The sequence below is a fragment of the Ambystoma mexicanum genome, chromosome 10 (genome assembly GCF_040938575.1).
Source record: "Ambystoma mexicanum isolate Mex_15411 chromosome 10, UKY_AmexF1_1, whole genome shotgun sequence".
NCBI classification, from domain to species: Eukaryota; Metazoa; Chordata; class Amphibia; order Caudata; family Ambystomatidae; genus Ambystoma; species Ambystoma mexicanum.
The window spans coordinates 1,440,302,785-1,440,328,978 of NC_090932.1; the positions used below are offsets into that span (position 1 = coordinate 1,440,302,785).

At 47.7% G+C, this 26,194-nt stretch overlaps 1 protein-coding gene across 8 annotated transcripts in view; it reads left to right on the forward strand.

The window, feature by feature from the left end:
- HECTD4 (HECT domain E3 ubiquitin protein ligase 4) overlaps positions 1 to 26,194 on the forward strand; it is a 4,298,785-nt gene that overhangs the window by 1,915,553 nt on the left and 2,357,038 nt on the right. For all 8 annotated transcript variants that reach the window (XM_069619495.1, XM_069619492.1, XM_069619493.1 and 5 more), the window contains exon 39: positions 23,794 to 23,996. In XM_069619495.1, coding sequence (XP_069475596.1) covers positions 23,794 to 23,996 — 203 coding nt within the window. The remainder of the gene's footprint in view (positions 1 to 23,793; positions 23,997 to 26,194) is intronic.

The window sequence follows — 26,194 nt, forward strand, 5'->3', positions numbered from 1 at the left end:
CTTATTATTGTTACAAACACCTGGCACACACATCAATGGGCTGTAGAAAAGCAGAGGTCACACTAACTCATACACTACACTAATTCCCAGGCAGCTCAGCAACTCCCAAGGTCCTCCACTTTAGTTTTGGGCTAACATTTAGTTGTTACTCAGCACTTCACAAATCATGTGACCCATTTCTGAAGGCGCGATAGCTTTGCCTTCTGATCTTGGTGATTGAACGAGGGGTGTAAAAGGTTTATGGTCGGTGGTCTGGGTTTGAGTGATGGTATGCAGGGGTCTCAGGGTGAAAGCATTGCATAGCTGTATTTGTCAAGTTGGGATCGTTGGGGGCAGGAGGCCTTGCTATCTGTCTCATGGGATGGTACAGCCAAGAGGTGCTCTGCTCCCTTCTCATGACCTTGCTGGGCGCATTCCTCCCTGTGCGCGAGGGCCTGTAATTCTTTGGAACAATGGAGTATTTCATAGGCTGAGTGGGGCCTGGCCAGGTTGGGGTGGTTGTTCGCGCTACAAGCATCTAATACTATTCGCCGCGCTTGTGCCTAAATTCTAGGATGGCTGCCATTTGTCTAAGATGGCTTACACGTTTGCGTTTCTTCCATAGCTCCTTATACATGCATTGCAATGATCGTTCACCCTGCTTTGAGTGTACCCTCCTCCCCTGTGCTACCAAAGTGTGTCTTCTAATGTGTGGGCCTTATTTGGTATGGGGCTGTGTGAGGACCCTGTCTTCTCCCCAACACTTTCAATCCCTAAAATAATGAACAATTTTATTGGGTTAGTAAATTGAATAGGAAGTGTCACTTGTATTGTGATGTGAATGGTATTGTATTTTTAAACCTTTGATTACCTGAATAAGTAAGAAAACTATCTCCAATGTACATGTGCGTTACATGTGCGTTCTCGATCTCCAAACAGGCTTGCATTCGTTTTATTTACCATACACTGGGTAATTGGTTCTCATGGGTGTAAAGATTGCATTGTTCATTTTCTTTTTTTTTGTTGCAACAAATAGTTGTTGATGTTGTATACGAATAAGATCTAAAATAAATCAGTGGCTGGGATTAAATTGGTGTGATTTTTATTTCAGGAAAATATTAGCATTTTTCAACTGTATAGGATGTGACTCTATTTTAATAATAAATGCTTGCATAACCAAGGATTAGACTGGATGAGGTTGTTGCGAAAGCTTTGCCAAGTAGTGACGTGACCGCCTTGATTAGAAAAGTTGATGGACTGAAGTAAATTACCATTGTTGTGGCTGTGATCATCATGTGAAAGTTGGTAAAATGGGACTTTGGGGGTTTTCTCAATTACTGCTTTTTGTCTCTGTCTATGCAAAACTTGGCTGGGGATTGAGGTGGACTCCTTGACCCTCAGTGGTGCACTGCGGTGTTCTGTTCACCTTCCCATATTTTTTCTCTCCCCTGTCCCTATCAAAGGAGTCTCGACTACTGCCATGGGTTGCTGTGCAGCTAACGCAGTTCTGCTGCCGGGTCTTCAAGCATTACTAGCATAGTCAATTTCTGATTGCTTTGGCATGGTCGGTTATCTGATTCTATTCTTGCCTCACTTTGTTTTACTCTCTGCTTGTACTCTATCAGGTGGGAGTGCTAGCACAGCAGGTGGCTTCAACAGAAGCATGTGTCTTATTCCTCTGGTTCAACTTAAAAGTAGACCTGACATATCTATTGTGGTGAGCACTGGGATTCTGCAGCATGGGGTCTTGCATGGATTCTCATGCTCATGAATATTCCCTGTTGTCAGGCTGGGAATCTTTGGTAAAATATAAATCAGTTGAGCTTTAAACTAAAACTTCTAGTCTCCTCTATAGCCTATTGAGCTATTGATTATTTGTATGACGCCTATACAAGGGTGTTCCCAGGCGCCACAAGACAAGAAGGGGCGGGGGGGAGGGCAGGGCGGTGGGAGTCGAAAAGTAGAGCAACAAAGTTGGTTATTTTGGCCTTGTGACAATACTAGCGTGCAAGACAAGGTGATAAGTGCAGGAGTGAAGTACCCTCAAGGGTAGGAGGTCGGGCAAGTCGTGGGGCTGGGGGGGGGGTCAAGAAGGCAAGTGGTAGGGGAAGGGGGTTGAGTGCGGTTGACAGGGAGGACCAAGTTGGGCTATCCTCGGGAAGGGAGCCTGAGAGCAAGTGCTTGCAAAGGATTCTGGGAGGATGGGTAGGGGGTGGTCTGGTCCCTGTATTACTCGGAAAGGACCAGGCCCTGATTGCAGCTGCAGATGGAGAGTTAGCAAGGGAGGGGGAGAGGGAAGGAAGAGGAGAAAAGGAAAGTCTTGCGAAGTTTCTGGAACTTAAGAAGATCTGGCTCAAGTCTGAAGGGGTGGGGGCGGCAGTTCCAGAGGGAGGAGCGAGCTGAGGAAAGGGATCTACCTCCCATTCTCTGCTTGGAGAAGCGTTTGACCTTCAGAGAGTTGGAGCCAGAAGACAAAAGGACTCTTGCCGGGATGTATTCAGGGAAGGAAAGCTGGATGTAAAGCGGTCCCAGGCCCCAGATAGCCTTGTGAATGATGCAAAGGGTCTTGATCCTTGCGCTCAACGAGAGCCAGTTAGGGCAGGAGACATGCGGTACCTGGGCTTTAGGCCAAGGATAAGTCTTACAGCCCTATTCTTGATTAGTTAAAGGGGCCCAAGGGAGGAAAGAGACAGGTTGATGAAGAGGCTGTTGCAGCAGTCAAGCCTAGAGAGAACCAGGGCTCTGGAGAGTTTGAGCTTCTGGGGGAAGGTGTGTAATGGTAGAATGCCCCTGAGGAGGTGCAACTGAAAATTGGACTTCTTGGCAAGGTCCGTTATGTGTGGAGAGAAAGAGAGAGAGGAGTCGTAGATGATCCCAAGGTTTTTTGCCTCACAAGTGGGTAAGGGGAGAGGGCCCAGGGAGTCTGGCCAGAGAGTGGGGGGGAGCAAGGATCAGGGGTGCCAATGAGAATGATCTTTCTTACTGGCGTTAGGGCAGAGATCATTGGCAGAGCACCATGCATAAATAGCAGGCGGGCAGTATGAGGGAGGAGGTGGTAGAGGAAGGCAACTTGAAAGAGACCTGTGTGTCAACTGCGTAACCCTGGAAATTAGGGGAGAAAGTGAAGATCAGAGGGGCCAGGTGGATGTTAAAGAGCCAATGAGATAGGATAGAGCCCTGGGGGATGCCACAGGTAGAGCGTGCAGTGAAGGAGAGAAAAGGGCCCATTTGTACTTGGGAAGGTCTGTTTAAAAGGAAGGTCAGCCACACCCTAGAGATCTCACATCTGGTGCAATGCTAGAGAAGGAGGAGAATATGGGGGGGAGGGGCCAACATAGGGGAGAGAGGGGTGGGGCAGTGGAGGGCAAGCAGATGACTGTAGACAGGATGTCCAGAGCTTTGGAGGAAAACTTGACGGCCAATGAAGAGCAGAGGGCCTTGGAGGGGGGAGGATAGGAGACGACTGCGGTAGGATTGGCAAGTTCCTTGCAGATTTTAAAGAGTTTAGCCCTGTTGTTGGTGGATCCAGAAATATGGTTTGGACATTAGCCCTCTTCTTGTAGAGACGGTATTGCCTTTTGAGTAGGGTCAGAGGATGAGCTAGATGCCTGCCACTTCCGTTCTGTTGCTTTGCATTTGCGTTTAAAAGCAGCCAAGTCTGAGTCATATCAAGAGTAGCATTTGGAGGCAGGCTTCATGCGGATCCTCATAGCGGGGGCAAGGATGTCCAGGGCGTTAAAGTGAGAGAGATGAAGGTTAGCTATAGCAGAGTCAGAAGGAGAGTTTAATGAAGAGGGCTGAGGAAGGATGAAGGAAGAGGCAAATGCAGTGACTGACAAACGCTTCATCGGTCGAATTATTGAGGAGACTGGCAGTGCAGGCAGAGGCGTCGGGGGACAGGGTAGGTCAAGGTGGGAAGAGAGGAGAGAGTGATAGGGGCAGTGAGAGGGTTGGAGAGGGGGATGTCTGTTGAAATGAGAGCATCCAGGGTGTGTTGGACCAGACGAAAGATAGAGGGGAAAGAGTGTTGCAAAGGTCACGGAAGAGAAAAGTGGCCCCAATGAGAGAGTCCAGATGGATGTTGAAGTCCCCAAGGAAGATAAGGTTGGGGCAGGACACAAGAAGGGAGGAGGACAGGTCATCCTATTCTGAGAGGAAGAGGGAGGACCGTCCGGGGGGTCTGTATATGGTAGCGAGATTAAGAGAGAAAGCAGGTGAGTGCCTGCAGACTAGGCTTTCAAAGGATGAGTAGGTTTGAGTGGGGATGATGAAGGCAGGAACCCATTCAGGGAAGATGAGAGCCACTCCACCACGGCCTAGGATTGGACAGGAGGGCTACAAGCCTCGGGGAGAAGAGTGTCTTATGCAGTGAAGGAGCTGGCCTTGAACCCCCTCTCAGTGAGCAAGGACGTCAAGGTCTTCAAGGAGGGGACTGATTTCAGTGAAGTGTTTGATAACAGAGCGTGAATTGAGGGTAACTAAAGGAAGCTGGTTGCCCCCGTTAAAAGATTTGCGCAGGGGTGGCACAGGGGTGGGATGCCACCACTGGGGGGGAAAGGGAGAAGAGATGAGGGTAGGAGGGGGAGGAGGGGGAGGAGAGGGAGGGAAGTTGAAGAGAGAAGGAAGACGCCTGTCAAGAAGGCAGGGTTTTGGTCGGGAGCCCTGGGCCATGAGGGGGCCATTATAATAGACATTAATGGTGCATTTGGACGAAGCATAGTGAGGCAAGAGCACTTCCCATCTGGTGCCACCAGTAATGGGTGAGGAGGAGAAAGGGGAGAGGACAGAAACCATAAGGGGGTGGTCCATAGGTTAGAAGAAGGACCAGCAAAGAGAATGTCAGTGATAGTGTGTCTGGTCTGAAGGAAGCATTGATGTAGGTGTCTGCGATGGGCAGACCAGGGATGGAGCTCAATAGTGCCTTTTTTAGTTTCTTCCTTCCAGACTTTGTGAGGCAGGGGGGATAGGAGATGAAGAAGCAGTTGGAAAAGATAGGTCAGGCAGATAGCACCATGGGGGCTGAGACGAGAGCGGGAGGTGAGGTGGCAGGGAGCCAGAGGATAGCATGGGAAGAGGGTCAAGCACTTGCAACAGTAGAATCATACCCTGCGGCCAAGCAGACTGAGGTCAATTAGCACGCTGGAAGTGCCCAGATTACAGATCATCGTCAAATTGGTAGCACACCTAAATTCGATTGTAGCCAAAAGCAAGGGAGTCGCGTGTTTTCATTTTCTATTTCTTTCATTGAAGTAGGGCATTAAGAGAGCCATAGCAGTCATTATGATGCACATCTAGATGCATAGTACTGTTGGTGCAGGGAGATCGGGGTTACAGATTGGGCAGGCAGTAATTTGAGCAGATATAGTGTCCAAGGAAGGTGGGTGGACCAGGGGGATCCAAGAATGACTTACCAGGGTCATTGAAATCAGAATTATGTTCGTGGACAGGTGTGGATCACCAAATCGGTATGAGAACCGTTGAGTACTGCCAAGTAGCTGCAGGAGGGAGGTGCTCCCTCCAGCGCTGGACAGGCCCAGACAGGGGCCGGCGTAAGCCTGCTGACTCCCGTGGTTGACTAATGAAGAATGGATTGCTGGCCAATCGCTGTTGGTGGGGAAGTAAGGTAGGCACTCCTGTGTATTCATCAGGCGGTGGCCATGTTGCACATCAAAGAATTTCCTAACCTAGTGAGTCCCCCAGCAGCTTTGCTGGATTTCTGGAGTTTGTTTTTTTTCTCCAGCCAAGAGTGAGACTCTTTTTCTCCCACTCTTGGACATGATTTATGGTGTTCCTTTGACTGTTAATGTGTTTTATGGGCTATGGGGGCCTTTACTCCATAGGGTCTCATGTGTTTTTACTATGTGTGTTACACAGCACCCTCCGTGCAGTGACACAGGGGTGTCATAGTGACACCCCGCCATAGACTCCATACCCTGGGACTGACTACTGTCAATGAGGGCATGTAAAGTCACCATTGGCTTTACTAGTCCCAAATTATGAACAGAAACCAGTACAAACCATCATATTGTGGACGTACTGATCGGGGCAATTTGATTGCCCCGGGGTCTGTTAGTCGAGGGGGCACGTCTCCGTCCCCCCTGATCGAGTTTTGGCTGGTGGCAGTGGATACTACTTTTTATATTCGACCGCAAATATATCTCTCTGGGATTTTCCCATTGTTCGAGGCTACCAACTTTAATTATTTAATTTTCATAGCCTCGAACATACTGCCGTTTTATTTAATATTAATTAGCCGGTTGGTATCTTTTGCCAGGACTCGATTCTAAAATGGCGTTTGTGTTCGCTTCTGTGACTCCAACCCAAGACGAGCCCTTTGTTCCTCTTTTTGGCGGGCTTCTCCACAGAAGCCTCCAAAAGTGGTGCCACTCTGTCTGGGTACCACAGGAGGTGTGGGAGGGGGTTTAGGCACCCTGGACTGAGTTACCTTGGTAACTAAAGTCGCACTCTTGTGTGATTGGCCCAAGTGGTGAGCCGGCCGGCTCACCACTTAGCATGTTTGATTGACAGCTAGGCTGAGTGAATGGGGGTGTGCTGCATAAAAGCAGGGCTTTTGGGACTGGAACTTCAGAAGTCACCACAGGACCTGAGAATCGGAGGAGGGAGAAGCTGAGCCGACCTGCTACGACGACACCACCGGTGGAGCCCTGCAGAACCGACTCACCACTTCCCGACGACAGAAAAGATCTCCGGGCTGGAGAGTCTTCTTCCCCTGACTGGTGGGCACAACCAGTTTACCTTCTTTTCCTCGCATCCCAAGACGTCTTGTGGTCGGATTGCTCGTGCCAAGCACCCCGGCAACCGGATAGCCACTTAACCACTGGACTGCGAATAAAAGGACCGCTCCTTTGTAACTGAGAACTTTGCGTCTGGTTTCTTCCCTGGCAGTGCAACGGACTCCTGTCTTCCTCCCCGACGAGATCCTCTCTTCCCCCGGACGATGCACTGACTTACATCCGCATCAGGAACAACTGCCCCTGCTGGAGTATTCTCACCACTTTAAGGTACTGTGTCCGCCAGGCCTCCCTTTCTAAAGATTGCTACAAGGTCATAATAATCCCTTAACCTTCTGGACTGGGCTGGCCGCCTTGACCATCTAACTGGTCCCTTTCTTTTGGTCCAACTCTTTCTGAACCATTTCGAGATTTTTGTGCACTTTTCAACCGTGTGACCTTGGACACATTTCGTTCTGATCCTCTTAAAGTGGATCCGGCTTTCTGAACTCTAACTTCACGGTTTGACTCTGCCTTCCTCTCTTGCTGTGTTCTTTTGAAAGTGTTGGGATCTGTTTCAATTTATGCTCTGCCTTTCGATCACTTTTATACCGAATTATTAGAGTGCCATCTGCGTTAAGCGCTCACCGCTGTCTGAAAATAAGTGGGGCTTTACTTAAGACTTGTCTAATATTCTTTTAAGGGAGTGTATATCTTTTAGTGACCGTGTTTTTGAACTGCTTAATCTTAGTGCCTGTGTGTTTTATTAGATGTGGTTTTAAATAAATAATTATCTCTCTTTTACACCAAGCTCTGGTCAGTGTTTGCTTGTTCTACTGTGTTCTTGTGACCTATTGTGAATACTCTGTATACTGCCCAACTCTTCTTGAGGGAAGTCTGACTGCTCAGCCACAGCTACCAAGTGAATCTGTGTGGTACAGACTGCTACCAAGTGGGTTTACTGCCAAACACCTGTAGTCTTAAATATTTTGCAGTGGTCCCAGAGGGAACTGCACAGGTTTCTGCCTAACTATGCCCAACAGGGCTTACATTGTGAGTGATGAAGAGCGCTGTGCCTGCAGTCTTGCGCTGAGGTGGAGAGCTGTTGTTTGTGACGACTGCCTAAAAGCTGATAACCTATCAGTGTCCTTTCTGCCCCCAGCCAATGACATTCAGCCTCCTAAGCTCCACCCCTGGTGGCCATCTTCATATTTTAAAACTTGTTTATAGTGCTGGGAGTCCTTGTGCTTTGCTCCTCGAAAATCATTAGTTTTTTGCTGCTTTTTGAAGAAATTTATTTATTTATATAGCGCTTATACACAGGTGAAGTCCTTCAAAGCGGGAAGGTAACAAGGGAATACAGTAATCATTCTTCGGCCTTGAAGATTCCAAATAATCTAAACAGAAAAAATAGCATACTAGGCCTGACTACATTTCTTCTAGTGCAAGTGCATGAAGTGGTGCAGTTGAGACCAAGCTCCGGAGTGGGGGAGGAAAACTGTGTGTTGGGGCGGTGGGGGAGGGCAGGACAGACAGCTAACTGGACCTAGTGCATTTAGGTCATGCATGCGTACAGACCGAGGTGCAGAGACGAAGAGGGGGATGATGATGATGATGATGATGATGATGATGATGAGGGGGAGGGAGAGAGTATGAGTCCGGTCCAGCAAGGCCATGGGTTAAGTGCAGAGAGGTTGCCCTGCTCAAGGAACATAAACTGAAAGTGCAGTAATGTTGAACAAAGTGCAGCAGCCCAGAGGCAAGTTCAAAAGACTGGCGGTGTAGCCTGGGACATGTAGGCTCTGGAGGTGAACCAGTAAGAAAAAACTGAACATAGTTGGGGAGGAGAAGGAAGGTGGAAAGAAAAGAAAGGAGGTTAGCAGGGGAGAGGGAGAGAGGACGAGAAGAGGAGGGTCTTGAGGAGTTTCCTGAACTTAAGGTGGCAGGGAGGCTGTTCTAGAGGGAAGCACCTGCAGAGGATAAAGATCTACCCCCAAATCTCTGTTTGTGAAAGCGTCTCCCCTGCAAAGAGTTGGAGGATGACGAGCAGAGGACTCTAGAGGGAGGGTATTTAGGAAGAGAGCTTTGTAGATAGTGCAGGCCCTGGCACCAGAGAGCCTTGTGGATTATGCAGTGGGTATTGAACTTGATGTTTCACCCACAGCGAACCGGTGGAGGGATTTCAGCGCTGGAGAGATGCGGTCCCAGGGTTTGAGGATAAGTCTTGCAGTTCTGTTCTGGATGAGTTGTAGAGGACGGAGAGTAGAAGTAGGAAGATTGAGGAAGAGGCTGTTGCAATAGTCCAGCTTAGAGAGAACCAGGGCTCTCGAGGTGATTAGCCCCTGGCAGAAAATGAGAAAAGGTAGAATACCTCTGAGGAGGTGCAGTTGGTAGTTGGACTTTTAGGAGATGTCGGAGATGTGAGAAGAGAAGGAGAGAGTGGAGTCGAAGATGACCCCAAGATTTTTTGCCTCATTGGTAGGTGAGGGCGCATGGCCAAGTGAGGCAGGCCAGTTAGAAAGAGCAGGGGTCCCAATGAGGACGATCTTTGTCTTACTGGCATTCCGGCATAGATTGTTAGCAGCACACCAAGCATGAATTGCTGATAGACATTCAGGAATGAGCGAGGAGGCTGAGGAGGCCGAGGGTAGCCTGAAAGAGAGCTGCGTGTCATCCGCATAACACTGAAAGTTAGAGGTAAAGGTAGAGGTCCTGTGGGCTAAGGGAGCCATGTAGGTTTTGATGAACCACCAGGGGCAAAGGTTAGATCCCTGGGGGACACCACAAGTAGAGAGTGGTAGAGAAGAGTAAGGGCCCGCGTTCTACCTGGGAGGGCAGGTCAGGGAGAAAGGAGGCGAGCCACGCCATCTGATCTTTGATGCCCAGTGTATCATGAAGACGGGTGATCAGGATGTTGTGGTTTACCGTATCAATAGCAGAAGAGAGGTCAAGAAGAATGAGGACAGAGGGAGAGTTGGAGTGGATTTGAGAGCACGTCTTCATGGTTGCTCAGAAGACCAGTTTCCGAGCATCTGGATGCTCTAAGGCCAGACTGATGGTCATGGAGACAATCAACAGATTCAGTATGGAGGGTAAGTTGAGTGATAGCAAGCTTCTCAGGTTGTTTTCCCAGGAAAGGGGTGATGGAGATCAGGCGATAGATTGCCGGAATGTACAGGTCGGCTGAGGGTTTTTTGATCAGAGGATACACAAGAGTGCTTGAGAGGAGAGGCGAAAGAGGTTGCAGAGGTCGGCCAAGGGTGGATTGCGAGTGTAAATATTGTCCTTGATGGTGGAGGGGCAGGGCTGCCCACCTGTTTGGAGGAGGCTTTCATAGACCGGATTTGTCTAGAGACCTCATCAGGTGTGACAGGGGAGATGGAGGGGAGAAAAGGGGGAGGGCTGGGAGGAGTACGAGGGGGGGCCCAAGAGATGTTGGTGCAGGGAGTGTAGCAGAAGAGAGAGAGGACAGGATGTCCTGTGTTTTGGTGGTGAAGTGTGCAGCCAGGGCTGATCAAAGGCGGCAGGCCAGTTTGTCAAAGAGTGTACCTGAAAATCCCCATTTCCGTTCCACTGCTCTGCCATTGCGTTTAAGGGCAGCCAGATAGGAGTCGGACCAAAAGTTGCACTTTTTGGCCTGCTTCAGTCAGACCCTCATGACAGGGGCAAGAATGTCAAGAGTATTGGAGATGGAACAATGAAAGTTGGCGAGGGCTGTATCAGGGTGAGAGTCATTCGCAGCAGCAGTAGGAGGAGGGGAGTTGGTGGAGGCAAAGGCAGCCGCTGACACACTTCATGGGTCGGATGACCTTGAAGGCAGGAGGTGGTATAGGGTGTGCTATTGCCAAAGGGGAAGAGTGCTTCAAGTGAGAAGAGAGTAGAGAATGATCAGTTCATGAGTGAAGTAGTGAGAAGAATAGAGAGAGGGATGTCTGTGGTGATGAGAGCATCCAAGGTGTGGCCAGCAGTGTGTGTTGGACTGGAGGGTAGAATGGAAAGAGAAAGGGAGTCACGTAGGTTTCAGAAAGGTCCTGAAGAGTCAGGAGAGAGGAGATGGATGTTAAGATCCCCCAGAAGAGGAGGAGAGGAGAGAAGAGGCCAGGTCAGCCCATTCTGAGAGGAAGAGGGTGAACGGGTCCGGCAGCCGATAAAGGGTGGCCAGAGTAAGAGAGGCGACAGGAGAGAGAGAGACAGAGAGAAAGAGACTGAGAGACTGACTGCAGACCAGGCATTCAAAAGAGGAATAGACCATAGTGGAAACAGGGATACACTCAGAAAAGATCAAGGCTATTCCACCTCCTGACGTCTTGGGCCTAGGCACAGAGAGGATTTTGTGACAGAACTGTCCTTAAACCATGTCTCAGTAAGAGCAAGAACATCAAGGTCCAGGAAGTGGCAGATGTCGGAGGAGTGCTTGACAGCAAAACAAGAGTTTAGTGTGGCGACATGGAGCAGATGGCCACTTTTGAAGGACTTGCGTGGGGGGATGCAGGGGACAGAGGTCCCCCCGCAAGCGTGCCTGAGCATAGAGGTAGGAGGAGTCAGAGGGGGCAAGGGAGCTCCAGATGCAGTGGCATTGGGTGGCCAGGACAGCGGGGTGGAGAGGGCTGACGAGGTTGTCAGTGTATTGCGAGTAGGCAAGGGCGCCTGTACAGTTGAGAGCAAAAATGAGTGAGTTGTGAGGTTGGTAGGAGGTAAGATAGTCAGGGTGGGGATAGTTGGCGAGGGAGCCTGGGTGGCGGTAGAGTCAGGTGGCAAGGGAGCCTGTGCCGAAGAAAGAGGAAAGTTGATGAGGTGAGGAATGAGCATGTCAAAAAGTAAGAGGTTGGGTTGAGGCCCTTGTACTAGGATGGTACTGTTTCGATAGACATTTATGATGGCCCTGTAGGTGGGAGAGGAGGTAAGAAGGGCCTCCCAGTGGGTGCCACCATTTTTGTGTGAGGAAGAGTGAGAAAAGAGAGCGGCCATATGAGTCCATAGGTCTGGAGAAGGAACGACCGAGGATGTCGGTGAATGTCTCTGTGGCAGAAGCACTGACATAGTTGTCAGCGATGGGAAGTCCTGCGTTGGAGGAAAGTATGTCCTTCTTGAGTTTCTTCCTACCAGACTTAGTGAGAGGTGACTACCGGTGGCGAAGATCTTCAATCCACTGTTGGGTCTCCAGCCGGTGGCACCACAGGCACAGGTTTGGGCCTTCACCTCGACACCTTGACCATGGCGGATTCCACGAAGAAAAGCCTCTTCATCCAGACCATGACACGAACAGATGCTCAATCTGTCAATCCTTTCCTTTGAAGACTCGGAAGGACCTCCACCAGAGGTTGGAGGCACAGATCGAGGAAGGTAAGGCCTCTGACGCAGCCTCAGAGTGTAGTCCGGTCTCTTACAGGGCCGGCAGGTCCACTGAGCAATACTTCCTCTGGTGGGAAGAGGTTGAGGTCCTTTGAGGATGTTTCCCAGGCAAAGATTCAAAAGAAGGCGAAATCCCACGCTCCCATCAACTTTCTCATCAGCGATCTCCGCAGCTGCAGAACCCAGTTCTAAGAAGGGTCGGTCACAGTTGACCCTCTGTTGACTGTTAGCCTACCGGCTGGTCGGTTTCCTCCGTCTGCGAGGAAATTGCTGGCCTCGTCCTGCAAGCACAGTTCGTCGACAACTTCATCCAACCAGACCGTTGCCCCGTCAACGACCTTCCCATCGACTAAGTCCAGTCTTCCTTCGACGCCTCTTCCCCCAAGGGCTCGTCAATGACTATCACTTTACCTCTTCGACAGTCACCACGTCCAGGGTATCTCTGCTGCATAGACTGCCATCAGCAGTTCCAACGATATCCCATCGATGACTGCCCCTGTTCCTGCTCCGCAGGCTCCTGTTGTCGCCTCATTTCAAAAGGGCTCTGATCTTGTGAGAGACCTGCCTCTGGCTCTGAAATTCCTGATGTAAGGCACTCATGGTAGCAACTGTAAAGACATACACAAGTGATCACAGTTCAAGGATGTTTATTAAACTGTATAAATGGGTTGGGAAAACGCCTAATTTAAAGCTACATCTAAGATGGGATCAAGCTACGACTATCAAATATTAAGGCAGTCCTAGTGGCATCTTGTCAAAGGGGCCTAAACTAAAAAAAGAAACTATTGCCAATCCTTACAACAAAAAGAGTTTGTGATAGTGTCCACAAGAAAAGAAAGAAGTGTTCACAAATAAGTCAGGACCTTATAGCCAGGGGCCTCCCTTCCCCACGTTTTGAGCATGGGACAAGGTGGACTCCTGAGCACAGCACACACTCTGGCTTTCCCAGCATGAGGCTGCAGTTCCGTTCTCTGGTATCAGGATCTTCGATGGTTAAGTCTCTTTTCTACAAAAAAAGTCTCTTGCCTCCAAGGACCTGATGTGTTCAAAATAATAAAACTAAAAGTTCCTTTCCGTATGTACATTGGGTGATGACTTTTCGCCCCTGGATCCCCCTCTTCCGGGCTCAGTCCCTTCTCGAATGTTAGCCTCCCTCCGTTGAGTACACTACAGCTTTTATTCCAAAGATTTCACCTATTGCATTCACAAGTCTCAATGTCTTTTTAAACAATTCACTGTGGACCTCCCTCGGTCAGGTTCACTCATGTCAACGCAATCTTCATTGGGGCCTCATGTGTCACCTCATTCTGCAGGCATCCTTCAGCTGGGTTCACGTTTGCCAGTTATAAAGTTCTTTCTGCCTTCTTACGATACAGGATTTGTTTCCCTTAGCTTTCCAATTATTTGTGGGTCAAAGACTTTCGACTGTATGGGGGTTTTTACTCTACCCATGTATGACCACTTTGATATTTTACTTGAGACTCTCGTAGGGCCTTCTGGTATCATGGAGGCGGACCCCTCTGCCACTGATCTTTCCCCTGCGGTGTTAACAATTCTTTGATTCCCCTTATTTTGCCACTTGGTACTTTCGCTCAACACAGTTCGGTTTCTTATCGGTTCTCCCTCCGACTCACCCCCTGTGATGAACCATTTGGCTTTTTTTGTTTCTGGAGTCAAGGACGGTACCAAGGTAACAAGCGTCTCTCCCCATCCTGGTTATCAGTGTAGGAGGGCTCTGTGTACAGTTGACATCTGCTACAGCACACGACTGCTATTGTTCGTGGTCTTATGATTCCTTTCACAGAGGCTTTGCGGGTTTGGGTCGAAAAGGGCAAGCCCTCTTCTCTCCTTGTGGTTCCTTCGGTTCTCACTGCTTTTCTCCTCCTCCTCTTGAACTGCCGTCCTGGAATAGCTGTCACGTCATGCAATCTGCCTTGCTTGTAGTGTGCTCTTGTGCTCCAACTTTTATCCCTGTGGGGAAGAGAAAGGGCCATCGGGTGTGTGTGGTTATTAATTGCCTGACCTTGCCTGACCCTTGTGTTGGGACATGTCAGGTAAATGGCTCTGCTGTTAGTCCGTTGTCTTTTGTGGTGTAAGAAAGTGTTTGTGTCAGGAAAAGGAGGACGTAAATTGAGAGGACATGTATTTTTCTCCTTGTTCTTCTCTGCCAGAGGAGTACTCATTTGGGTGGTGCCCTCATCACAATTTGAGATAACTCGACAGTTCTCCGACACTGGTAGGTTTATTGGGATTTCAGATAAATTGCGGGGGGAGAATATTTTCCTGTTAAAAACATAGGCTCCGAACAAAGACGACCCTGTGGTTTTTCGTTCAATGTCCCAGCTGTTGATAGATTAAATGGGCTCCAGAATTATTTGGGGTCGGGGGGGGTTTTCAATTGTATACTGGATATTAAGTTGGACAGTTCCAAGAAATCTGGTCGCCCTATAGGGGCAGCTTCCAGATCATTAGTGCAGGTCCTAGAGCAGTTTCAGCTGGCTGACACATGGTGCAGTTTACATGAGGATAAGCAAGGTTTCGCCTTCTGTTCGCTGGTACATGGCACCTTTTCCAGCATAGATGTGATCTTGGTCAGTTAGTTTGTGCTAGCCCAGGTCAGGCAGGCAGTCTTTCTATATAGATCAATCCCCTTATTTGGTGTAGCTGGATTGGAGTGGGGGGGGGGCGGGTACCTGAGCTTGTCTGTTATGGAGGATGCAGGCTTCTGCGTTGCAAGATGTCGCATACAAACGCACAATTGATGATGAGAGATGCTGCTTCTTTGCCATAAATAAGGGCTCTGTTGGCTCAGGGGGGACGGGGGCTACATTGGAAGCCCTTCAAGGTCACAATTCGGGGCGGGGGTATTAATGTGAAGTTCATGGGGAGTCAAGGGCGCGCTCAACAGGGAAACTAGCGAGGCAGAAAGAGATATACAACTGCCTGACGCCCAGCATCATGCAGATCCGTCAATTGATGCACGGTTGACGCAAGTACAGGGTAAGCTAATTGCTGCACGGGAGAGACTGAGTAAATTCTAATATAGGGAATATACTAAGTTTCAACATGAGTTTGGGGACAAAGCTGGGAAGGCACTGGCCTAGGTGACGACCAGCTCACAAGATGGGAAACCTATTACCTGTATAGATAACATGGGGGGTATTTCCTCCTCAAACCCCGAGCATATTAACAAAGCATTCATGGGTTATTAGCAGGCCTTATATGATAATAGGGGTAGGACCCCTGGGGCATCTATCGCAGAATACTTGGACACGGTTGGGCTACTGCGATTATCGCTCGACAACCGCCACCAGTTGGAAGAGCCCATTATTGAGCAAGAGTTTAGGTGGGCGATATCATGCCTGGGGACAAGCAAAGCCCATGAACCCAACAGCCTACCCGTTGAGTTCTATAGCAGGTTTGTTGAGCTTCTCCTACCCCTACCTGTCGGAGATGTGCAGAGAAGCGTGCGAGAAGGGTCGGCTTCTGCCCACCGTCACCGAGGCCCGGATCATACTTTTGCTGAAGCTGGGCAAGGTGGAAACTCAATGTAGTTCTTGTAGTCCACTCTCCCTTATAAATGCGGATGTTAATATTATTAGTAAAAATCCTGGTGGGTAGATTAGTGCTGGTAGTGCCATAATTGGTTGCTGAAGATCATGTACGTTTTTCGTTCCTGGGATGAACACTACTTTTTTAAATTTTTTTATTTTTTATTTTAAATTTCTTTTTTATTGACATTTCAGCAATGCAACAGACAGCTTTGCGCAATGAAGAATATGCTGTTGCAAATGTCCATTGCAACATCCATACTCGCCTGTCTACACAGTAAGATATTACTGCAAGTCCTTGTTGCATGCTCCTGGCACTTGCCTCCGAGTCTCTCATCCCTTTGAAACACGTTACGCTCAGCTGTGCCGTGCTCCCTCCTCCCTTGAACCACAACTTATAAACAGATAAACTATTCACGCTTCTCCCATTCCCCCCTCCCACCATCCCCCTATTTGTCTCCCCCCTCCTGCCGCTCCTCCCGATTCTGTTTCATCTCCTACCTAGCATGGTTTGCTTCGTGGCGGCCTGATCCCCATTGGGGCAGGTCGTCAGAAGGCGCAAACATCCTTTGGAGCAGTGCATTCCATGCTGCAACATCATTACTAACTTCATTCTGTCCCCTTCGCACTGCCCTATACCACACAACTATCTCTGCCCATTTCTTTAAATCCCCCCACCATGCTTCCACCCAGGGACCCTCCATCGATTTTCTATACCATGGTGATCAAGTGCCCTGGCTAAGCGCAGGAACAGCCCCGGCAAGCTCGCCTCTGGTGGCCACTCATTGATATCCCTGCCTTCAAAACTATGTCCGCTATGTTCTGCCATAACCTCACAGCCACCGGAAAGGACCAAAACATATGCAGTATGTCTGCTAACTCGTCTGCGCATATCGGTCTCCCCGCCCCAGGGAATAATGAAGTGGTGTGTGGGTTCATGTACACCCTATGTGTGACTTGCAGCTGTATTTGCTTAAATCTAGTGTTCCTAGATTCTGCATGTACAGCATCACTGTGGCCCATTCCTCATCTGTGAAGTTGCTCCCTCTATCCTTCTCCCCCACTTGGCTCTCACCTGGGGCTCCAATCTACTAAGAGAGTCCAATGTTGATTCATAGAACTTGGAAATGGCATGGCCTCCCTCTGTCGGATCATATAAAGTATCTAACCTGGCATTCCCAGTGATTCCCGTTGTCATTGGCTATCATCCTGACCACCCTTTAATATGTCATGCACTGTCCCTTAGGAATGTCATACCACTCTGTCAAGTCAGAGAAACCCTGCAATACACTATCCTGATTCAGATCCCCTAGTGTGATTATCCCATTTGAATCCCAGTGTGTTCTGATATTGCAAACTTCCCCTCGCGTCCTACTACAGATTGCTGTCAGGGGTATATTATCAGAGTACGGGTCACGTCTTCCCACCATCTTCCATAGTGTACGTCCTAGCGTCACCTGCGCAGGTGTCTCCCCCAGCCCATCCGCCACTACCCAGAGCGCTTCCTTCATGTAGTACGGTTTGACCACATCTTGCAGCAACCTCGTGTCTAGTGAGTCTTCATCTGCCAGCCAATCCACTATGAACTGCAGTTGGCCGGCAAGATATGATTCGAAGTGCGGCACCCTGATCCCTCCATTCTTGTAGTCCCTACGCAGTATGCCCAGCGAGATTCAGCACCTTATGCCTCTCCAAACAAACCCCCTCACTATGGAGTAAGCATGGCAACACCACCATCTTGAAGAGCGCCACTCGGCCCATCCTGGACAGCGGGAGTCTTTGCCAGAGCGCCACAAATTTCAGGTTCGGTAGATGCCTTTTGTTCTAACCCTGCCAGGCTCACTAGTGGGAACAGGTTTGACTTCTCCTTACTAATAATGATTCCAGATAGCCTTGCAAAGCTGTCCAGCACAGCTAGGCTGTGTGGCAAGTTCTCTGTCGTGTTCTGCACGTACAATAACATATTGACCGCATGTAGCGAGGCCATGTGCATGTTACTCCCAACCGGTATGCCCACCTCTCTGAAGTCCTTCCTGAGAAAGACCGGCAGGGGTTCTAGTGTCAGGATGAACAGCATAGGGAAGATTGGACACCCCGGTTTGGTGCCTTTCCCCAATTCTCACGTCCCCGAGACATGCCTCCCTGTTCTCACTCCGGCTAACGGTTCTGTATATAACAGCTGCACCCACCGTGCAAAGTGCAGCCCCACTCCAAGCGCTGTGGCACTGCATGCAGCCAATCCCATCTTACAGAATCAAATGCTTTTTTTGCGTCTAGTGAGGCCACTGCATATTCTGCGTCTTCTCTCTCTGTTCTTTCTATCTCCTGGTGCAGTCTGCGCAGGTTCTAAGAGGTGCTCATGCCAGGGAGATAGCCTGCTTGATCAGGGGTGCACCAATGTGCTAATCACTCTCTGCAATCTATTTGCCAGTAGTGCAGGCAGAATTTTACAGTCTTGATTAATCATTGAAAGTGGTTTATACGAGCCACACTCCAGCGGGGGCTTACCTGGTTTTAATATCAGTACTATATTTGCTCCCCCCCCCTCTCAAAGGCTTCCACCATCATTCGCAGAAGATGCGGGGTAAGTTCTTACTCGTATTCCCTATAGAATTCCACCGGGTACACGTCTTCCCCCAGCATTTTCCCAACGGTAATGTGTATATGGTTGTTTTCAGCTCCTCTTCCATGAGGGGTGCGTCTAACATCTCGCCCTGCTCCAAGCGAGGCAGCTCGATCTGCCTCAGACTGCTTCCATGCCCTCAGCAGAGCTCTCCCCACCATCCTCATATAAGCATCAATACAACCTACTGAAGACCGGGTTAATCTCAAACTGGGCCCGCCATTTCTCTCCGCACTCGCTAATCGTACCCCTTCCCTCTTGCACTTGACATAACCAGGCTAGCAATCTTCCAGGTTTATCCCTGCTTTCATGGAGCCTCTCTACATATTTACCATAAGGGAGCATGGGCTGTTGAATGTACTGTGGCTGGAGACGGCGATAGCCGCAAAGCTACCGTTACCCCTCTTGCACTTGACATAACCAGGCTAGCAATCTTCCAGGTTTATCCCTGCTTTCATGGAGCCTCTCTACATATTTACCATAAACGTGCTTACCCAGTCGCTCCCATGCTATTATGCACTCATGTCGCAGCTGAATGAGTTTCCTCTCACATCTCTCCAGTTTCCCTACCTCGTCCATCAGTGCTTCCATTCGCTCTTCAGTGCTGCATGTGGTGCTTAGTAGGTCTCTCTGTATCCTGCCTGCTCCATCTATCCCGTCTGATCTCCACCTTGAAGGATTCCCACAGAGTCCGGGTGCTTCCCACACTCCCCGCATTGAGCATTAAAAAAACCTCTATCTTCCGTCCCAAATAATCCCTACTGCTCTTCATCTCTACGTCGGGATGGGGGATCTATTAGCGGCTCTCTGCCACATCACCAGCAAAGTTGCATGGTCTGAGTGAACTCACTTTAAACTCTGCTGCAACGATTTCACACAGGGTCTCGGCTCCAATGAGCATATAGTCAATGAGTGTGTGTACCCCACGCAAACTCTAATAATAGAGTATCCCCTCTGGGAGGAACACTACCCTGAACCTGCACAGGCTGTTTCTGGTGCTGGACAAAGTGAACACTGACCCAGGAGATTACGCTTTAGTGTGTTTAAATGCTGAGAAAGTGTTCGGCGCAGTGGGGGTTTATGATGGCAACGCTGTGGAAGTTTGGGTTTGGGGCAGGGATATGCAAATGGGTTTTGCTGCTGTACAATGGCCCGGGGATAAGGGCATCAGCCATGCGACACATCATTTCGTTGTTCGCCACCAATATCTTGCTATACATAAAGAATATGGGTGGCGCTATCCCAAGACTGTTGAACGCGATAGAGCATTTCGGTCAGGTGTCCGGCCTGAAAATTAACAGGAATAAGTCAGTTCTGTACACCCTTCCTGGCGCCAGTCAGTTGGGTATAGATGGTCTGGCGGTGGAGCAAGGCGAGCTGGAGGCTTCGGACATTCAGAGATACTACTATGCAGTGAGCTGCTGGGATGACAGGGAGTTGGATTGTCCCACTAGAGTGGTCCAAGTGCTGACAAGGGAGCATCGGCTGTTGAATGTACTGTGGCTGGAGGCGGCGATAGCCACAAAGCTACCGTTACCAGTCCAAACAATGCATGAGATATGGGTTAAAGTGGGCTTGCGCACTGACGGCAAATAAGTGATGGCACATGAGATCCCGCTATGGGACAACAGAATTTTCAAGGTCCGCTCAGCAGCAGCAAGCTTCTAATTTGGGTGTTCCCAATCTCTGCTTGCGATTAAAAGGGATGTAGGGATGTAGGGAGGTAGGGAGGTGGGAGATCTATTTGACTGGGTCAAAGCGCTATTGTTTTAGAACTTCTGTGCCAGGTGGAATATGGGGAGCCATCAGTTATTGGCAAATGTGGCTACAATGGCAGCCATCAGAGTCACCTGAGAGGGGTTCCCTGATTTGCCTGCTGATGAACCCAGTTGTGAGCTCAATCAAGGGCTTGATCGGCGGCAGGAAGAGAGTTTATCTTAAGTAAGACTACTCTTTGTGAATGCGCCCTCATTGACACTTACTTTACTGCAGTCTTATGAGCATGTATAATGCTTGAATGCGTTCCTGCGTCGGCGACTCCAAAATCTTCACTGGAGCTCCTCTGTGTTGTGCCCTGTTAAGCAACCACTCTCCTTTATATTTAACCTACGTTGATGAATACTTGTGTGTTGGAATGCTGGGATTCGAAGTTTCATTACTTCCTGGTTTACTTCAATTGCGAAATGCTTGTTTATGCTATTGTTATCTATCTTAGCATAAAAAATATTGCAGAGTTTAATTCCATCATTACTGACAGCGTGTTTATGCTTGACAAAGTGTTTATGCTTAAACAAAGGAGTTACTCTGTTATCAGCATTACGAGTGAGTTAGTGGGGGGGACTAAATGTTTACGAGTCTCCTTACTGCTTTGTCCTAAATGGTGATTAGTACATATATTAAAAAGGAATCAGTCTATTCTACATTCCAAATGATGTTTTCACCATTAGTGTCGAGTTACAAACTACGGTCTCTTCTCATATACAATTAGCATAATTGTGAAATCATATTAAAAAAAACATTCATCATTCAACGTTCATCATTTAGCATTAATTCCAGTTCATAAGCTTGCTGCTAACATCAAGCATATTCTGTGTTCTCAATTCTATATCACAAATTTGTGTAGTATTTGGACAGATAAATATAGATTCTTTGTCAGTGTCACTAAGGGTCGAGACACTTTAGAACTTACAAGGAAGGAGTTTGAGAACATTCTTCATTCATTCCACGAGGTTCCAATGAATCCAATTTATGGACCCAAAACATTTCTCTTCGCGCCATAATGTCCTGCATGTTCCCACCTCTTGGTGGTCTTGAAATTGTCTCTAAGACTACAAATTTAAGTTGTGATATGGAATGATATTTAGCCTCAAAATGTCTATATACAGAAGACTTCTCGTTCTTATATTTGACTTGTGTTCTGTAAGTCTGTCTTTCATCTTTCTAGTCGTTTGGCCTACATAGTATTTGCCACAAGGGCATATCAATCTATAGATTACGAATTTGCTATCACACATGGAAAAATCATGTAGTGTGATCTTTTGTCCTGATAGTATCACCCGTCTGTACATTATTGCAATGGAGACGGGGAAATGTGCCTTTCTTTGGTTTGTTCATGAACAGTTGCTTGTTTTTCTCAACTTTTACTAAAGACTTTCTGAAGTGCCTTCCTCTTGTATATACCATTAATGGTGGTTTCGGAAAAATTTTACTGAGTTGAGGGCCCAATCTGGTAATTTTCCAGTTTTTCCAAAAGATCCTTGATATCTGCATACTTTGTTGTGAATATTTAATCAGATAAATAAGCAGTGGATCTTCTTTCAATCTCGTAGGTGGAATTAGTAGATTTGCTCGATTCCTAGATTGACTCTTCGTGACCGCATCAGTAAGAACCTTGTCCAGCAAGCCTTTATCTTTAAATCTTTGAACTTGATCTTCTACCGCTTCATTATACGTTTCATCCGAAATAATTCTGCTAATTCTCAGGAGCTGATTTAGAGGTAGAGGTAGAGGTGGTGAATGTTGTAGTGTAAACTGTTGTTTACATCAGTCGGTTTGCGAAAAATGGCGTATGCAATAGCTTGTTACATGGTGTAATCTTGACATCTAGAAAATGTACCATTGGGTTGCCCGCTTCCAAGGTAAATTGTATTCTTGAATTCCGGCTATTCAAATAATCAAGAAAATCTAGTAGTTTGAAGAATGTGTTCCGATTCATAATGGAACATAAAGATGTTGGCATAAGCTGGCGCCATTGCTGAGCCCATTGAGGTACCCGAAATCTAAAGATCGAATTGGTTGTTAAATCTGAAGAAGTTGTTATATAGAATCATTTTCGCTAGCTCTATTGCGAAGATTTTGTTCGATTGTAAGTATTCTTGTTGTAGTAGTAGCCTTCTAGGGCTTGAAGACCCTCTCCATGTGGTATAGATTTATAAAGACTTTGGACATCCAGTGTAAAAAGTGTCCAGTGATCTTCTATGCCTTTTGATTTCATTTAATACATTCAGAAAGTGAGTTGTGTAACGCAGGTATGTTGTTTTCTGGACTAAAGGTTGTAGCAGTTTGTCAAAGTATTTTGAAAGCAGATCAAAAATACTTTCTGTTGCCACTACTATGGGTCTGAATGGTGGATCAGTACAATTCTTATGAACCTTTGGAAGTCCATAGAAGACTGGAGTGATAGGGGTTTTATTTAAAAGGAAATCCATGTTTTTATCTGTTATTCACTCTTCAGTATGTACTCTATTCAGCACCTCCTCAATCATTTTTTGTATGTTAGTTGGGTCTTGGTCCAGAGTGATGTAGGTATCTGTGTCCTGTAACAGTTAAACACATCCTTTTATGAAAAAGTCAGAATCCATAATGACAATTGCTCCACCTTTATCTGCTGGCTTAATTTCAATTGACCTGTCTTCTGCGAGTTGTTTCAATAATTTATGTTGATGTTTACGTAGGTTCTGTTGTTTAATGTCAACAAATTTGATTGATTTTAGATCTTTTCGCATCTTAGACTCGAAGAGATCCAATGCAGGGTTCCTAACCCTCGAATTGAATTTGCTTTTACAGGCATTGTGTTCAGTAAATAACATTTTTAAAACTGTAAATAGCTACACACTAAATATAAATCTAATGAAAAGTATAAGACACAGATAATCTTGGTACGTGTCAAAGTGCATTATACATTGAGGTCATGCCAGATCTCTGTTTGCCGTTACCTTTATTCTATTATTTAAAGCCTGAGGGTGGAGATATCCAAAGTTAAACGAAATAAAAATAAAACACGATGCCTGGAGATACTCCAGCTCTCTTCAAATGAGGCCTTCAGCTTCTGACCAACAAGCCTGCGAAATCAATGACCTGGAACCTGTCCAAGCACTCCCTTATCTATCCAGAGACATCCTTGTCACAGCAAGGGCATCCATAGTTCTATGTAATTAGCTTGCCCTGTTTTAACCTCAATGTAAAAAAAAAAAAAAACACACACACACACACACACACACACACACACACACACACACACACACACACTCACACTCACACACACACACACACACACACACACACACACACACACACACACTCACTCACACACTCACACACTCACACACTCACACACTCACACACTCACACACACACACACACACACACACACCCCTCTCTCTCTCTCTCTCTCTCTCTCTCTCTCTCTCTCTCTCTCTCTCTCTCTCTCTCTCTCTCTCTCTCTCTCTCTCTCTCTCTCTCTCTCTCTCTCTCTCTCTCTCTCCCCCCCCCCCTCCCCCCCCCATCCATCGCTGCCTCTTTAGAGAATGCTTTCATTTTTGTAAATGATATTCTAGTTTATTCAACACAGTGGTCAGCCTGCTTTCGGCAACGCTGGGTTAGTATTGGAAATTGGTATTTCATTGGTAGTGTTATCTTGATTTTGATTAAAGGGCCCTGCATTGAAAACCATTAGAAAATAGAAATTGCAATGTTTTAGGGCCAATTTAAATTAAATATGTATTTAGTGTGTGCTCTTTTAAGTTTGTCAATGAGTGCCCATGTTTACTTTTTTCAGAGCGGCTGCTGTGAAGTTATTACAGAAGAAGCGGTCGCAGCACTCCGTAAAGCAACCAAATGGGCCCAGTCTGGCCTAATTGTTAGTGTTGGGCCACCGGTGGAGATGATCAATCAAGAAGCAGCAAGTGGTGCGTCAACAGGCGACAAAAAGAAAACTGCCCAGACATCCATTTGCAGGGAAAGAAACTCTGAACTTGCCAGGTAGACTATGGGAGGGTTAGTCAGCATTTAATTATTGCATCTGAAGGCTTGGGAAACACAATAGGGATATGGTCAAATCAGTGCACTAACAAAAGCACATATATTTGCGCTTGTCACTGCATGGGGATAGTAGACTATACGCATAAGCTGAGGTGTAACAGAGGTATATTTGTGAGGTAGAATCTAGAGCTAGAATCCCTCTTAAATCAGATTATGTATTTATGCAACATTGAACTATGTATGAGAAAGTGCCCTGGTGGAATTTGTCAGAGGCTGTGTTTTTACTTTTGTCTCGAGGAAAATATTGCAGTACGTCAGCTTCCATCGATTTATGGAGATAGTTGGCACTTTAGCTCTTTAAAAAAGTTACAGAGGTCAGCATGTCTCAATGAATCCCTACACACTGACGGGTGTGCAAGAGGATGGAAAGTGGTAACTATGAGTCTAGTGGCGTCATCAGTGATTTCCCCCGCCTTTGCCCTCCTGCCATGTTGCCAGGGGTCAGCAGCCGCTACCTGATCCTAACTCTGGGGGCAGCTATATGAGGGAGAATCACATGGGATGAGACAATGACCGTGAGGAGCTGGTGACTCTGTTGGGTAAGATGCAGTATTTCTCCCTTTCCTGTGATAAGACCATTTAATATACAAGTCTTTAATTGCTTGTTGTCAATTAACAGTTCCCTCCTATAGTAAAGGTCAGAACATCTTTTCTCTGAATCCCTCTAGTCCCAGGGTCTCCAACCAGTAGATTGCGTGCTACTTATGGCCCAGTAGCTCATTGCATCAGACACCAAAATGTGCACTGTGTTTTTATTTTGGTGCCTGGAGTCCCTGGGCCTCTTCCCCTGTGCCTCTTCATCTGCCCCCTCCCTTTCCTCTTCCTGCACAGCAAACAGTCAAAGGCTCTGTGCACAGTGAGAGGAGGGGCTGCATTTAGGCTTGAAGGGCTCGAACAGTGTCCCAACAAGGGATTAACTATCAATAACAAAAGTAAATGGGAAATGTGTTTTCTGGCTATTGTCACCAAGAGGTGCAAATGATGGCTGATTAGAAAGGGGAGAAGTGCATACATCTGCATGTCATGTTAAACAAAGCTGAGGCTGTGACTGTTTCAGTCTCACTGTGTTTCTTTATATTTATTTCAGTTAGCATTGCTTTGCATGCTGGAAGTTGTAGGCTTTCAATCAGAATGGTGATAATAAAGCTAGAGCTGTAATCGTTCTTTGCTCAGCGTGTATGTGTGAGTGTGTGGAAAAAAGACAATCTGTGTGAGTCCCAGCTTGCAAGAAAAAAGGTACATCCAGCAATAAGTGTTGCTGTACTCCTACGTCCCATCCCCTTTCCGACATACTGTATGGGTGCCCCTTGCTATGGACGGGAGACAGAACCATTTTCACCAGATAAAAATATCTTCTTCCCCTTTAAATTTAGAGGCGTGCAAGGCTCCCCTGACTCTGCCTATCGGCACCACTCCTTAGTCCTCTTTTTCCATGTCGACGGGAACGGACCGCTTTCACCAGCGCTCCTGGATTAGGTTTCCGGCCTAGTAATTCCATGCGCTCTTCACCAGGGAAGTGTTTTTGTCGTCTTCTTTCTTGTCTTTAATCAGATACCTATGTCTTCCGGTGCCATGCTGCTCCCCGGCACATGTCGCGTCAATGGGTTTCAGCAGGAGTTCAGCCTACGAGGAGCTCTTCCCTACGTCCGACCCCCACACTCTCTGCCTCCCCTGCTGACCACGGCTGGGAGGGCTGCATCGCATGCGACGTGCTAACACTGCACGCTCTGAGGAATAGGCTAGCTCGGTGGAGGGAGCTTGTCAAAAGGTCGCCTCCGGAGGACTTAGAGGAATTCGTCAAGCACAAGTCCAGGCCCAAGGTAGGGGCACTTTTTTCATCTGCACCCCGCAAAGGTGACTCCTTTCCCATGAAGCGCACAAGTGGGAGGGACCTTTCAGGTTCTTGTACCAGGGCGGGTACTGAGGCTGCTAGAGCTACCAGCCACCAGGCCGAGGGGTCACTAGATCCTACCAGTGACGTCACTGAGGGACCACAAGGTTCTATTACCGGGTCTCCGCCATAGTAATGGACAGATGTCTGAGGGGGCGCCTGTATGCAGCACTACCGGTGACACAGCCGAGGGCAATGAGCCTACCAGCTACCAGGTCCCGTCCTGAGGTGCAGGGTAGGCCTCAAC